Source organism: Adiantum capillus-veneris, chromosome 23 (assembly GCF_014529385.1).
Source record: "Adiantum capillus-veneris isolate H3 chromosome 23, ASM1452938v2, whole genome shotgun sequence".
Lineage (NCBI taxonomy): Eukaryota > Viridiplantae > Streptophyta > Polypodiopsida > Polypodiales > Pteridaceae > Adiantum > Adiantum capillus-veneris.
In genome coordinates this window covers 38,020,986-38,036,412 of record NC_140953.1, presented here as the reverse complement: position 1 = coordinate 38,036,412, position 15,427 = coordinate 38,020,986, and the positions used below count along the sequence as shown (strand labels likewise).

The window sequence follows — 15,427 nt, the reverse complement described above, 5'->3', positions numbered from 1 at the left end:
GATTGGTCAGGTGTATGAATTTGGAGGCATTTATGCGTATACATCATCTGGACAAAGGGCTGCTCTATGGCGAGACATCTCTTCTCGCTCATGGACCTCAAGTGCATTCCTTTGCGGTGATTTTAATAATATCCCTGAGATGGATGACAGTACCACTGGCAATTCACATATGTTGTTTGCGGAAAGGCAAGAACAGGATAATCTCTTTGCTGCTACTCAGATGACTGATATATGGCGGCATTTGCATCCAAATGCCTCTGGTTTTACTTTTCAACATGTTGCCCATTTTTCTTATCGAGCGTGGTTGGATAGATGGTATTTGCTTAATTTGCAACAATATGAGGAATTTGTATGTGAGGTCAACATTGATTACACCTTGCAGTTATCGGATCATTACCCTGTTTTCTTGGATGTGAGTTTTGGGCAGACTTGTTGTGATCAGGCTCTTCCAAGGAAACGTCTGCTACTTGTTAATAATGCTTATCTAACACACGAGGTTTTTCAGGACATGATTTCTAAGGTTATTCCCCCTCTGCTTGTTCATATGCATCTTGATCTTGATGCCGCCTGGTATCACTTTGTTATGAGGGTACAAAGTGTCATTTGTGACTATGGCAAGCATTTCATGCAGTGCACTCGAGGGGATGTCAAAGATGCGAAGCATGCTTGTCAGCGACTGCAAGAGTTGGCTCATTTGCGGCCTCTGTCTAATGCTGAGATGTCGGAGTTATGTGAAGCCTCTGTGTGTATTCAGCGTAATGACAAGCGAAAGCTTGCTAAATGGTAGACGCGTGCTCGCCAACAGGCTTTCATGGACAAAGATTGTGCTTCGAAGCAATTCTTTAAGCGTTTACATCATTCAAGACTTTCACAGGCAATTAAGCGGGTTATGCTTTCCTCGAGTGTTTGGACTTCTTCAAAGCAAGAACTTGCGGATGCCATGGTTTTGCATTATCGACAGGTGTTTGCTGCTCCTTCTCAGGCATCTTTGGCTGCTTGCCTTGCGCGTCAATTGATGCTTTCCTTTGTTACTCTGATCATATCCCCGCAAGATGCATGTGGCCTTGTGGACCCCTTCTCTGCTTCAGAATTGCATAGTGCGTTGCTTGCTTTGGGCTGGTGGCGGTCTCCCGGCTGGGATGGGCTTACTGTGGAATTTTTCCTCTCCTTCTGGGAGGCTCTTGAGCATCCACTGCTTTTCATGATTAATGCGGCATGGGAGAAACAAGATTTACCGTCATCTTGGAAAGAAGGTTTACTTAAATTGCTGCGTAAGCAAGCGCTTTGTGAGCGATTTTCTCATTGGCGCCCAATTACTTTGATGCCGGTGGTTTATAAGATATCGGCTAAGATGTTGGTGCATCGCATTAAGGACCATCTTTTTATAGGACTCCATTAGGCTCAATATGGTTTCATTCCACGTCGTCAGATTATGGATAATCTGGCTAATGTTTTGATTGGCATGGAGTACGCTAAGTACACTCAACAAGATGTGTTGGTTATGCAAGTTGAAATTGAAAAGGCCTTTAACACTGTACAATGGGACTTCATTGCCGACGTGCTTAGGGTTTGGTCCTAAATTCGCCAATGTGGTTCATTTGTTGTATGCATGTAGCACGTCTTCAGGGATATTGGAAGGTGAATTAACTGAATCTTGGCCTCTTGGTTGTTCGGTCAGGCAGGGTTGTCCCCTTAGTGATTTGTCGTATGCTATTGCTACTCACCCGCTGTTAACTTATCTTGATCACTTGACTTCTGCTCAACGTCTTCATGGTCTGCGGTTACCTTCAGGTCGTACTTTCGTTGATGATTCGTTGTTTATGCCCCGTAATCAGCAGGCGGATGTCAAGGTGATTATGGAAGCATTGGAATTTTCTGGCATTGCGGCTGGGCTTAGAGTCAACTTTTGTAAATCAAAGCTTCTGCCTCTCCGTTCTTGTGATTGGCATAGTCTGTTGTGGCCATGTGAGATTGTGTCTTCAAATGTCATCACTAGGCATTTGGGTTATCCAATTGGATGGGATGTTACTCACTCTCAGAAAGTCAATTGGGTCATGCAACGCTTGAATGTCAAATTGCATTACTGGAAGCTATCTACTTGGCCTTTGCATGTTCTCTGCGAATTGTTCAAAGTATCCTGTTGGCATATGTTCAGTTCTTTTTGCCACTGATGCATTGGCCTCGCCGATGTCTTGATTCTCTTATGTCGGACATTATGTCCCATTTGTGGCGGACTCATGCTCTAAAAAAAGGATTACGCTTGATGTTGATGGAGAAGCTTTGCACTCCTAAACGTCTCGGTGGACTTAATATCTTGGATTTGCGCAAGCATGTCCTTGCGAGGAAAGCTATGTTGTTACCTACTCTTGTGCAACAAATTCAGGCTTGGACTTTGATGTTTGCATTCCTCGGTCAGCACGTTGTTACTTCTGCTTTTGGCCATTGGAAACCCTCTCTCTGGGAGGTGGTTTTTGGCAAGATGGAAGGGCACATTCCTGGATGTCCTCTTGCTTCCACTTTAGTATCTACCTGCAAAGAGTTACGATGCATTTATCATGGAATCCTCGGCAGGAAGGTGATTCAATCCATTTGGAAAGTCTCCATTGGAGCCGGGCATTCTCTCTTACTTTGGTCGACCGCTCACCTCGTCAAGCTTACTCTCTCTCTGGTCGTGGCATTCGTGTGGTTGAGGATGTGGTCGATGAGGCTGGATATATTTTTGAGTTTCCCTTTGCACCTCGCCATTTTGGGTTGGGCATGCATTACCGTCAATTTTGGAGAGAGCTTCAAAGCATGCTGCTCCACTTTTTGCCTGTTTCACCTTTGCCTGATGGTGATCGCATGTTTGATTGGGCCCTTTGGGAAACGCCTTTTCGAGATATTTTTGCAGGTCGAATTTATGCTCTTCTTCTACCACAATCATGGCTTGATGGTCATTGTAATGCCCTTTGGCGTATGCACAAATCTGATATCTGGTGGAGGAGGCTCCTCTCTGCCTTGTGGAAAAGCCATTTGCCTTTGAAAGAGCGCATGTTTCTTTGGCGCTACTTGCTTGGAGTGCTTCCCGTTGGCACTTTTCTTCGGGCGCGTCATATTCGTCCTTCTTCTTGCGTTCGTTGCTCAATTGCAGAAAAGGATATTTGTCACTTGTTGTGGGATTGCTGCATTACTAGAGACTTCCTTCGCCATGTATCGGCCTGTATGCGGCTCCGTTTTCCTGGGGTTGTCTTTCACAAAAGGTTCTGGGCATTTAGCATTTTCTCCCCGACACTACAGCGTTTTGCGGTCTTCTTTATGTGGGTCAGATACTGGGCTTACTGGACCTTGTGGAGTCAACGTAATGCTTACATGTTCCATCGTACTCATGCGGACCCATTCCCTCTCTTCAGGCTTTCTCTTAGGCAATCGTTACAGTTTGCTTTGGAAGTTGGTGATATCACCTTAGAGATGCATCAGCTTTCATATGAATGTTTTTAGCTACTCTCTACAGCTGAGTAGTTCTGTGCTTTTTCCCTTGTATATGATCTTTGCAGTGGGTTTTCCTCGCTTTGAGGTTTCCCACTAGTAAATTAATCAATCAATTTACAAAAAAAATGTGTGTGTGTGTGTGTGTGTGTGTGTGAGACAGAGAGAGAGAATAACGAGGAAGCTGGAATAACCTTTCTATCACCCAATTGGTTATCTTAGTTCTTCCTTAAATAGCAGGTCTTGAGCTCAAGATAAATCTTTGAGATCTCTTGTGATCGTTCCTATGACATTAAAACTTTTGTTCTTCTCTCAAAAAAAAACAGAACACCAACCACTAAAAGCACCTCAAGTATAAACAGCTCAAGGTAACAATACAATCAAGATGTACAATGACCAGAGGTGTAGTCAAAATAGTAAAATCCCGATCACCGAACTATTTTGTTCTACTGAGTCTAGTAGATCTTCTCGATACAATCTTCTCTCAAAAAAAACAGAACACCGACCACTAAAATCACCTCAAGTATAAACAGCTCAAGGTAACAATGACCAGAGGTGTAGTCAAAATAGCAAAATCCCGATCACCAAACTATTTCGTTCTACTGAGTCTAGTAGATCTTCTCGATACAACATCATTACACAAATCCCAAAATGCTGGTCATACCTAGCCATCATGGAAACTCTCTGCTTCATCTTGCAACAAATGCAATCCTAGAGACAACCGAAGTGTGTTAGAACCTTGTACTTGTATAAGTACAACAAACTTCACATACATGACAACCAAAGCTCTGCCAAGCACAGTCGTGCTTCTTTCCAAGAGCCACTGACTACTTAGGTCATCATAAAATTGCTAGCTAATTTCATCTTCTCACATTATGCCACATGTCTTCAAAATGCAAGAACCTGTGGTCGCATATGGAGAGGAGCCCTAACTGCACAATTGGTGAAAACAGCGCACAGACCTTGACATCAAAACAATCTGAATGGAGATCTAGGCCATTCTCAACCATATGAACTTGCAACCTCTCTTCTAGTAACATCCCATCCAGGTCTGAATTTTAGCTAATGACATTCTCGTCACGCCTGCAAGCTTGTGTTGTGAAAAACAAACAAATTAGCATCCCTCTTTGTTGCACTGGTTCTATCCTAAGACTCCAGAGATATGGCAGCTAAACAAGCTCCTATGTGAACAAGACCTCTGCTTGTAGATGTCAAATTGTTTTATGGACTATTTGATCAATTATGTAGATAATGGAGGTAAAGCACTTACTATAATCACATTATTTTGAAGCTCACTAAAAACACAAGAGAGAGCCTACTAAAACAACTTGATGTCTTTGATAACATTTCAATACCACAAGCTCATACAGTAAACATGTAATGCATTCAGACCGAGAAAATGCTCTCTCCTTGGGTGACGTGGTTGCTGAAAAGGTACGCCCAGTACAAGAACTGGGTTGAAAATGGTGAACCAAAAGTTATGTGGCTCTCTGGTCTCCACATTCCAGAAACATACATTGCAGCATTAGTTCAATCGGCATGTAGAGACTGTGGGTGGCCTTTGGATAAGTCTACAATCTACACAAAGGTATGCTCAAGAATGGCCACTACATCAACCATCTTAATGCTAAAAAGACGATCGGGCAACTGTGAGGAAACCTAAAACAATCGTACTCTGAACAAAATATTTTGAGCAGGTGACGCCTTTCGTTGATGAGTCCGAAGTGAAAGAGAAGCCACATCATGGATGCTACATATCAGGCCTCTACTTGGAAGGGGCAAGTTGGGACTTCAAAAAGTCGGAGTTGACATATCAGGTAAATCATTTACTCAGTGGTATCCCTAGTTCTTCTTGAAACTCAGGATGATAAGGGGGCCATTGTATTTCAGCATTGTCCTAATGTATGTGTTGTGTGTGTGTGGGTGTGTGTGTGTGTGTGTGTGTGTGTGTAAGCCTAGTGTGTGTGTGTGTGTGTGTGTGTGTGTGGCAGAGAGCACGTGCGAGCCTCTACCCTCAGCGTGATTCAGCCCTGCGCAGGAGCTTCTACAGCTTGTGCGGGCTCTTCCTTGCGACTGTACAAGGTCTCCGGAGTCCCAGCCCCAAAGTCCACTGCCTCGCGAGTCATAGCCTGCAGGTGCGCAGGTTTTGAAGCCTCACAGGTCGTAGGTACACACAAGCAGTGTGCTGCAGCACACATCGTGTGCAAGGCCGCAGTTTTTTTGAAACCTCGCAGCTGACGAGCTGCCCTAACATCGACCTGTTCACTGGTGGCGAATCACAGTAGCGTGAACCCTACTTCTCTCAGGCATGTGTGTGTGTGTGTGTGTGTGTGTGTGTGTGTGTGTGTGTGTGTGAGAGAGAGAGAGAGAGAGAGTTGGGTGTGTGGTGTGGTGTGTCGCATTACAGCCGCCTTGCATGTGTGTGCGTGTGTGTCTATGTCGAGTGCGTGTGTGTGGACGCTTGGGGGGGATTTGGGTGTGTGGTGAATCCTTCGGCCTCGTCTGTCGCGCGACTCTGTTCTGCACAACATCTACCCTGTGCAGGCCTTTCACAACGCGTCGGGGGTGGAAGTTTGATTTCGCCTCCACGCGGTCCTTCCGTCGTCGTGTGTGCGAGAGAGGGGTGTGTATTTTTGTACAGCTAGCCGGTGTGTGTCTGTCTGTGTATATAACAGTCATATATCAAAAACTTTTATAAAAAAAAGAAAAAAAAAAAGAGTGTGTGCGTGAGAGCTTCACATGGATTCCACTGATCAGTGTATATATAAGCATCGGAAAGCTATGGAAACTTCGAAGATGGATGCTTTGAGTCTTATCAAAGAATGTTTGCATGAGGACTTCGAGGATGCACGTCAAGCCTGGGAAGGATCCGCTCCTGTTATGGAAGTGCGCGTCCCTATACAGGAGCTCATGGATCCTGTTGCTCAATATGCACTTAACGCTGTGATTCTTTTTTTCCCGGGTCGAATGCCTACTGCTCAGGATGTAGGGCAATGGGTTGATTTCCTACTCAAAAGGCAAGCAGTCCGAGGGGTTACTTTGGTGCGCGAGGGTTCTACGAAGTCTTGCTGGCTGACATGGATGCTCGGGATGCTTTGCTTGAAATGTCTCCTCTTTTCTTCAATACGCGGATGACTCATGTGCTGCCCTGGGCTCTTACCAAGGACTATCAGAGTCTCATTTGTCACAAATGTCTCGTCTGGGTTGAGGTGGTAGACTTTCCTCGCTCTTGGCGTCATTTTCTTCCTCTATTGGCTGCTCAGTTAGGCAAAGTCATTTGCCCTCTTAAGCTGGAGGCAAACACAAACCGCTTTTGTATTTTGTGGGACACGGATATCCCCACACCAGCAGGTATTTCAATTGATTCTGGGGATACAGTGGTTGGAAAGCGCCCATTCAAGCTTAAATGGGGCAAGTTTGCAAATTCTTGCTTCCGATGTGGCAAATTTGGTTATATGCAGTCCGAATGTCCGGAACCAAATCTACAACCACCTCCTTCAGCCGTCCCTGCTCCTCAACCTCGCTCGCCTCCGAAACCTTCTATTGAGGTTCAAACTAAAGGAGTTTTAACCTCCTCCCCCTCAACTGGGGCGGTTAAAGACAAAGGGAAACAAGTACAATTGTCTGCACCTTCTGCTTCTCCAAATATTAAAGACGAGGGAAAAGAACAGGTTTCGACCTCTCAAACTTGGATAGTGCCCAAGAAACCAATCAAAGCTGCTACACCTCGTGTTCCGGCATCTTCTCGTAATTATGTGCCTCCATTGAAGAATGTTGCTCAGAAAAAACTCCCTTGTAATGACAACATTTCTTTGGCCGAAGCTTGGGACAAGGTTGTTCGTTCTTACAAGGAGGTTGTTACTGGAGAAGCTTCTTCATCGCAAGGTGCATTTCCTTTCAATTATCCAGGTCCAGGTATTGACCCTCTTCTCAGGCACCTTCAACTGGGGAGGATGTGTCGATGGGCACGGGTGCTTGAGTTTTATTCCCCCCTTTTCTTTCCTTGTTTCCTCGTCCACTGTATATACCATATAGAATGCATAGTTCTTTGAATTGCATCTCCTATAATGTGTGTGGGTTATGCAATCACGACAAGTGGCGGCTTACCTGGCACTATGTACATACATGTAAAGCAGACATTGTGGTTCTTCAAAAGCATAACCAGCACCAATTCGCAGGACAGACTTCTTACTGGATAGCTTATGCAGGATCAGCTAGCCATCCTGGAGTGCTTATGCTTGTTCGACATGAGCTCTTCCCGACCTTGGTCTTTAATGACCCGGTTGGGAGATGGATGGTCATCCACTGTATTGTTAATGGAGAAGTTTTCGAATTTGGAGGAGTATATGCATACACAGCTTCTGCAGATAGAGCACGGTTGTGGAGTGCTATCTCTTCTTATTGTTGGCGTTCCAATGCCTTTTTCTGCGGGGATTTTAATAATGCACCAAACCTTGCGGATAATACTACTGGCCATTCTCACATGCTTCATATGGAACGGCAATCTTGGGACCAATTTATGTCGACCTGTAATGGGCTTGATTTGTGGCCCTTTTTGCATGCGACTGATCCAGGATTTACTTTTCAGCACAATGCTCAATCCATGTATCGTGCTCGGTTGGATCGCTAGTATCTTTTTCACATGCAACAATATGATGACTTTGTATGCGAGATGAGGATTGATTATGCTATGTGTCTCTCGGATCATTTTCCCGTATGCTTGAAACTTCGTTTTGGCTCTTTTGATGTCAATGATCGCCTACCCAAGAAAAGACTTTTGCATGTCAATAATGCTTATCTTAAGCATGAGCCTTTTCGCACTATGATTGTGAATATCATCCCGCCTTTGCTCTCCCAAATGTATATTGACATGGACATAGCATGGTTTCGTTTTGTTATGCGTGTTCAATCAGTTATACAAGATTATGGCAAGGGTTATTTGTCACAATTAAGGGAACAGGTTAACCAGGCAAAGGATGCTTGTGGCCGATTAATGCACTTGGCTAATCATTCTTCTCTTACTGATGCTCAAATGATTGAGTTGTTTTCTGCTCGTGCAATATTAAGGCACAATGATGAGAGGAAATTGGCCAAATGCAAACTCGAGCACGTCAACAGGCTTTTGTAGATAAAGGATGTGCTTCTAAACAATTCTTTCGGCATTTGCATCACTCGAGGCAGTCTCAAGCTATACGGAGAGTTAAATTACCGTCAGGGGAGTGGACCTCCACTTTTCGAGAGCTAGCACTAGCCCTACGCTCTCATTATGGCAAGATTTTTGAGGCCCCTTCTTCTCCCACGAGAGAAGCTCGCCAAGCACATCACATGTTTCTATCGCATGTTACTTCCATTCTCTCGTCGCGGCAGGCTCAAGACTTGGAAGCTGTTTTCACTGAGTCAGAATTATATGCCAGCTTGCTTGATTTAGGTCGATGGAGAGCTCCTAGTTGGGATGGTCTCTCTGTGGAATTCTTCTTGTCTTTCTGGGATTATTTGAAGTTGCCTCTGTTATTCATGATGAATACAGCTTGGGAACAACAGGAATTACCCTCCTCTTGGAAAGAAGGTTTGCTCAAGTTGATCCCTAAGCATGCATTGTGTGAAGAATTTTCACATTGGCGGCCTATTACACTTATGCTTGTGGTATATAAATTAATGGCAAAAATGCTTGCTAACCGACTCAAATACTTTCTGCATGAAGGCTTGCATCAATCTCAATACAGCTTCATTCCGCGACGTCAAATTACTGATAACCTCGCAAATGTCATTATTGGTATGGAATATGCAAAATATACTCGACAGGATGTATTAGTCATGCAGGTTGACATTGAAAAGGCATTTGATACTGTTCTTTGGGATTACATTGCGGATACCATGCGACATTTGGGCTTTGGGCCTAGGCTATCGCGTGTCGTGCGTTTCTTGTATGCAAACAGTACTTCAGCAGGCTTGCTGAATGGTTCTCTCATAGAATCTTGGCCTTTGGGACGGTCGGTACGAAAGGGCTGCCCTATGAGTGCTTTGCTTTATGCGATCGCTACTCATCCCTTGTTTATGTATTTGGATTCCTTGACCTCCACTGGTAGGCTGCATGGCCTTACTTTACCTTCTGGTCGACAGTTTGCTCGTCAGGCCTATGCGGATGACTCTTTGTTCATGCCTTGTAATAACTACGATGATGTACAACAGATTATGCATACTCTTCACTTGTTTGGATTGGCAACAGGTCTCAAAGTTAACTTTTGCAAATCCAAGCTATTGCCTCTAAAAGAGTGTGACTGGCATAAGATATTGTGGCCTGGGGAGATTGTTCCTCCCCATGTTCTGGTTCGCCATTTGGGTTATCCGCTGGGTTGGAATGTATCGGCTATGAAGAAAACAAATTGGGTGCTTCAACGTCTACATTCCCCAAGTTGAACTATTGGTAATTGTCCACGTGGCCACTTCATGTGCGCCTCAGGATTGTCCAATGCATCTTTGTGGCTTATGTGCAATTTTACTTGCCTTTGTTATCCTGGCCTCGGTTGCGCTTGCAGTCTCTCATGTCCAATATTTTAGAACATTTTTGGCGGACCTCGTCTACCAAGAGGGGCATTCGGCTTCTATATATGGACAAGCTGTGTTCTCCCAAGCGGCTTGGAGGGTTGAATATTTTGGACTTGAGACGTCATCTTCCGGCTCGGAAAGCTATGTTGTTGCCAGTTTTGGTGAAGCAGCAGCAACCCTGGGCTCTCATGGTCACACACTTATGTGCGCACATTGTCACTCCTTTTGGTCATTGGCAACTGACTTATTGGGATGTTGTTTTTGGGAAGCTTGAAGGACACATTCCTGGATGTCCCTTTACTTCTTCTCTAATTGTTGATTGGAAGGTTGTCACTTCGCATTTGGCTTGAGATGGTCGACAATCCTCTGGGGTTAACTCTCTTCGCTTAGAGAGTCTGCATTGGAGCACGGTTTTTGCTTCGACTTTGGTTCAACGGTCTCCTCGCCAGGCGTATTTTCTTTCCCAAAAAGGAATTTGTCAGGTGCATCAGGTGGTTGATGACTCGGGTTATGTTCTTTCTTTTGCTGATGCCGTCTCCCGCTTCCGGCTGGGTCTTCACTATTCTCCTCTCTGGCGGGAGATTCAAAACATGCTTGCTGCTCATTCGCCCATTCCTCCTCTGGATGAAGACTCTTGCTTCTCTGATTGGAATCTAGCTACTACTAAATTGGACAGCATCTCAGCTGCCAGTGTCTATGCTATTCTTCAGTCTGATGGATGGATTGTGCATCGGGGTAATCAGCTGTGGTCGCTTTCCGAGTCATCCTTGTGGTGGCAACATGCATTGTCTCGCATTTGGCAAAGTCATCTGCCTTTGAAGGAACGTGTTTTCTTGTGGCGGTGCTTGGTGGGAGCTCTACCTGTTGACAGTGTGTTGCATGCTCGGCATATTGCGCCTTCCCGCTGCCCCAGATGCCTTGAAGCTGAGGAGACCGTGCCACACTTGTTGTGGTGTTGTCGTCACTCCAGAGCCTTCATTCGGCAAGTGTCGACTGCTCTTCGACTACGTTTTCTTTCCGGCTCTTTTCACAAACGCTTTTGGCTTTTTGGGGTGCTTCGGTCACCACAATCTCAGTTTGCGGTCTTCTTTACCTGGGTCAGATTTTGGACTATGTGGACCATTTGGCATCATAGGAACTCCTTAATGTTCCAGGGCACTTTTGTTGACCCCTTTCCCTATTTCAAATTATCTCTTGGTCAAGCGCTGCATTTTGCCTATGAAGCTGGAGACATCACACTTGATGCCTACAGGATTTACTTTGACTGTTTCTAGCCTTCGGAGCCTCATAGTGCTCTGTCTTTTGTATCCCTTTCTTTTGGTGGGTTTTCCTCACTTTGAGGTTTCCCACTTGTAAATTAATCAAAGCAGATTTACAAAAAAAAAAGTGTGTGTGTGTGTGTGTGTGCGCGCGCCGACACACGCATGATCATTGCATTACATTAGTAAGGATCAGTGCCCAAAAGCGCAATACTTTGAAGTTAGTATATGTCATTCTATGTGGGTTTTCTTTGTTCAGAATTTTCCCATAAATAAACACTATAAAACAAATTTTCCGACAAATAGAAAATAAGAAAGTGGAGCTGGTGCATGTGTGGTGAGAGAAACAGAAGAGCAATTATCCATTGATGAAAACTGTGCCATTGCAGGAACCAAAGCAGCTGGTCACAGAGCTGCCATTTCTGCAGGTGATTCCTGTCGAAGCGACAAAAATCAAATTGCAAAACACGTTCACAACACCTGTGTATGTTACGCAAGCGCGGAGGAATGCAATGGGGGTGGGTTTGGTCTTCGAGGCTGATTTAGCAACCACCAAGCATCCATCGCATTGGGTGTTGCAGGGAGTAGCCCTATGTCTCAACATAGATCAATAGAGCTTCTACGATAAACACAGCGACCAGTAGAGCTTCAACAACACACACGTACGAGGCAAAGCAAGCACACAGAATCATGAGCCAAAGGACGCAAGAACACCCATAAGGAGGGGTCCAGGTGCAGGTTCCATGGCCATTAAAATAGGAGCTTGAACAAAACCTAGGACCATTCTGCGCAGGCAGGCGCAGAACAAAGCTCCAAATGCTAACACGTTTGTATATACACACACATACCCACAACATGACAAGCCCCTGTGGATAGCATACTGGAGTTTGTAAGAGCACCTGTGATGCTGATGAGGGCATATGCCATTGTCTGACTTGACAGGAACATTCGCAGCCTCCATTTCTGCCCTTCCCCTCGATTGGACATCTGGTGCTGCTCTCGTTTGATGGTCTCTTTGTAGCGTTAAATCAGGTTGAACAATTGTCTTGTGTATGCCATTGTGACATTTAATTTGGAAGTGGTGAGCGGGAGTATAAAGACAATCGACCCGAATTCCTACAAATATATTACCAAGTCTAAAATCTTTCACGCCATGTCGAGTTCAATATCCCACTTGTTTGCTTCAATGTCGATAATTTTCTTCTTCCGTGTAATGTCCAATTCAATGACAATTATGAACTTCTTGCTAACTTATTGATAATCTTAAGAGCTCCATGTGCACACAAATAACGTCACTTTCTGGGTTGGCCAAAGGAGCTCCTCCATAGCTATAAGTTTCTAGGTAGTTTAAGCTATCTACATTGTAAAAAAGTTGTGTAGGGTACAAGACAATGTGTTAATGGAGAAAAGCTGCTAATTTTGTTGAGTACTACTTATCTCTCTCTCTCTCTCTCTCTCTCTCTCTCTCTCTCTCTCTCTCTCTCTCTCTCTCTCTCTCTCTGCTATGCCATTTCCCTCTTGAATAGTAGGTCTTGAGTTCAACTCTCCTCGTCGGATAGATCTTTAAGGTCTCTTGGAATAGTTTCCTATGACGTTAAAATTCTCTTCTTCTCGGGTGTGTGTGTGGGTGGGTGTGTGTGTGTGTGTGTGTGTGTGTATGTGCTAATAAGAAGAGGAAAATGGTATAACCTTTCTATCACCCAAGTGTGGTAGATTAATTATGCCATTTTCCTCTTGAATAACAAGTCTTGAGTTCAACTCTCCTCGTCGGATAGATCTTTAAGGTCTCTTAGGATAGTTTCCTACGACATTAAAATTCTCTTCTTCTCGTGTGTGTGTGTGTGTGTGTGTGTGTGTGCACGCACGCACTAATAAGAAGAAGAAAATGGTATAACCTTTCTATCACCCAAGTGTGGTAGATTGGTTATGACATTTCCCTCTTGAATAACAAGTCTTGAGTTCAACTCTCCTCGTCGGATAGATCTTTAAGGTCTCTTAGGATAGTTTCCTACGACGTTAAAATTCTCTTCTTCTCGTGTGTGTGTGTGTGTGTGTGTGTGCACGCGCGCACTAATAAGAAGAAGAAAATGGTATAACCTTTCTATCACCCAAGTGTGGTAGATTGGTTATGACATTTCCCTCTTGAATAACAGGTCTTGAGTTCAACTCTCCTCGTCGGATAGATCTTTAAGGTCTCTTGGGATAGTTTCCTACGATGTTAAAATTCTCTTCTCTTCTCCTCCTCCTCCTCCTCCTCTCTCTCTCTCTCTCTCTCTCTCTCTCTCTCTCTCGTTAATTTGTGTGAGTCAAAAAGTACAATGTCACGAAACGAAACAAGGCAAGCACGAGCATTCTCTTTCTCTCCATCTCTTGGCATTGTTCTTACAACAATTTAAAACTTCAGAGATTTTTGGATGTGTCATGGAAATGAAGATGGATTGAAAAGAATGGCAAATGTGCATATGAACAAGCAGCTTTTCAAGTGCCATTGATCACCTTGTCAGTCTTCTAGTTATTGTGGAGGAAAGTCGATTTAAATGTAAAGGATGATGTTGTTACTCCAGGAAAGCTTTTGATATGGTTCCCTGTCATAGAGACTAATATCTAATACTCCCAAATAATTATCTCATGTTAAATTGATCATTTAATATGGGGCAGTACCAGGGGAGTAAAAGCTAGAATATTGGTAAGGCTGCCAAACTGGTCTCTGTCAGGGATCCAAAGGAGGAAAAATAGGGATCCAAAGGGGGACAGTCTCCAAAAGAGCAATGTGCTTCAATGGGGCTTAAAAGACCTAAGGTTTAGCTCCATTAAGACTTCCATAGGCTAAGGTTCCAAAAATTAACTCATTAATCCAATGGCCAAAGTAAGGGGAAATTTGGATGGTCATGGGAAGACTAAAAAGTCTTACCACATCCCTAGGAAGGAGGGGGCAAGCCCTTTTAGTAGGGGACGAGAGAGAAACACACACACACACACTCCAAGGCTCCCCCTTTACACAAAGGGAATATTGGACACATGTCAGGTTCCTAGGCCAGTTGTCCCAACCTCCCCTCAAATCTTAGAGATGAGCATGCCATTGAAGCTTGGCTCTTGGTTGGATTTGCATTTTATAGCCAAAAGTTGTTGGTGTAGGCCTCTAAAACTCAATGCTCGGAGCAGGAGATGGAGTTCTTCTTGCACATAGTGAGTTGTGTGTATGTGTGTGTGTGTGTGTGTGTGTGTGTGTGTGTATAGCTATGAGTTAGAGTAAAATGCAGCCTTCTCTCCCATCTTGGTCAACCCCTCTTGCTATTTGCTCATGTTGGCATCCATTGGCTCTTGTAAAGCTTAGCCAATCACAAATTAGAAGCATAGTTGAAAGCCTTTTGACAAGTGTCTCCCTTTTTCCTTTTGTGAGAGCTCTAGGTAATTAAATAATTCAATTAAACTCTCAATGGACCTCTTAGTCTTCTCGCCAATAGGAATCAGGTAAGCCATTGGGCTGCTGAATTGTCATTGGAGCCCTTGGTAGACTGTCCAATAGTCTTCTAGGGAGCTTAATTTCTATTGGTTCTTTTATCAAGCATTTTTAAATCGATTAGACTAATTTTACTCTAGCCTAATTCTCATTGGTCCACCTCTATGGCCATTTACCATGCTAATTGCTATGCTAAGCTATGCGAGTGATTATGTGAGGAGAATACTTCTTTCTCATAAGATACCTCTTCTTCCTCTCAATATATCCTCATTCCCTGCTAGCTCTCACCATTTTTGAAGGTATGTGAGGTCTTGGAACTGAAGCTAGGGACACTAGGTGCGTTTTTCAAGCATAATTTGGTGCATGAAGCTTCCATCTTCATTGCACCAACGAGTTTTGTCAAGGAACACAAGAATTGTATTGTATAAAAGTCTCCTTTGATGGGAGAAGCTATAATACAAAGCATTTATGGAGGGGGGACCGGCTCCATGTAAATCCGGTCCTCAACTGTTGTCAATTGTTCTATTTCTCTCTCTTTTCAAGTATTGTCAATGCCAAATTAGCTAGGTGTAAATTACTAGGTTGCTCTCTCAAATTAAGTACTCTCTCTATGCTCATTAGGAACTTGTTCCTAATGAAATGCTCACTATGTTATCAATTTCCACTACACACAAGTTACTAGTGCATTAAATGTTAC

At 44.0% G+C, this 15,427-nt stretch overlaps 2 protein-coding genes across 12 annotated transcripts in view; one reads left to right on the top strand and one right to left on the bottom strand.

The window, feature by feature from the left end:
* Positions 1-12,162, top strand: part of LOC147427663 (dynein-1-alpha heavy chain, flagellar inner arm I1 complex-like) — a 316,587-nt gene extending 304,425 nt beyond the window's left edge. Inside the window, exons 71-73 of the mRNA XM_086496532.1 lie at positions 4,856-5,053; positions 5,163-5,282; positions 11,660-12,162. Coding sequence (XP_086352658.1) covers positions 4,856-5,053; positions 5,163-5,282; positions 11,660-11,884 — 543 coding nt within the window. The 3' untranslated portion in view covers positions 11,885-12,162. The remainder of the gene's footprint in view (positions 1-4,855; positions 5,054-5,162; positions 5,283-11,659) is intronic.
* The window catches only part of LOC147427662 (uncharacterized), a 141,833-nt gene extending 129,177 nt beyond the window's left edge, over positions 1-12,656 (bottom strand). For 2 of the 11 annotated variants that reach the window (XR_015185956.1, XM_086496529.1), the window contains exon 1: positions 12,170-12,656. Coding sequence is in view for 3 of the 11 variants with exons in the window: in XM_086496529.1 (XP_086352655.1) it covers positions 12,170-12,257 (88 nt within the window). In the remaining 8 variants the exon portion in view is untranslated. The remainder of the gene's footprint in view (positions 1-12,169) is intronic. The other 9 variants (XR_015185950.1, XR_015185954.1, XR_015185955.1 and 6 more) reach the window with 8 other exon arrangements.
* Between the last annotated feature and the right edge of the window lie 2,771 nt (positions 12,657-15,427).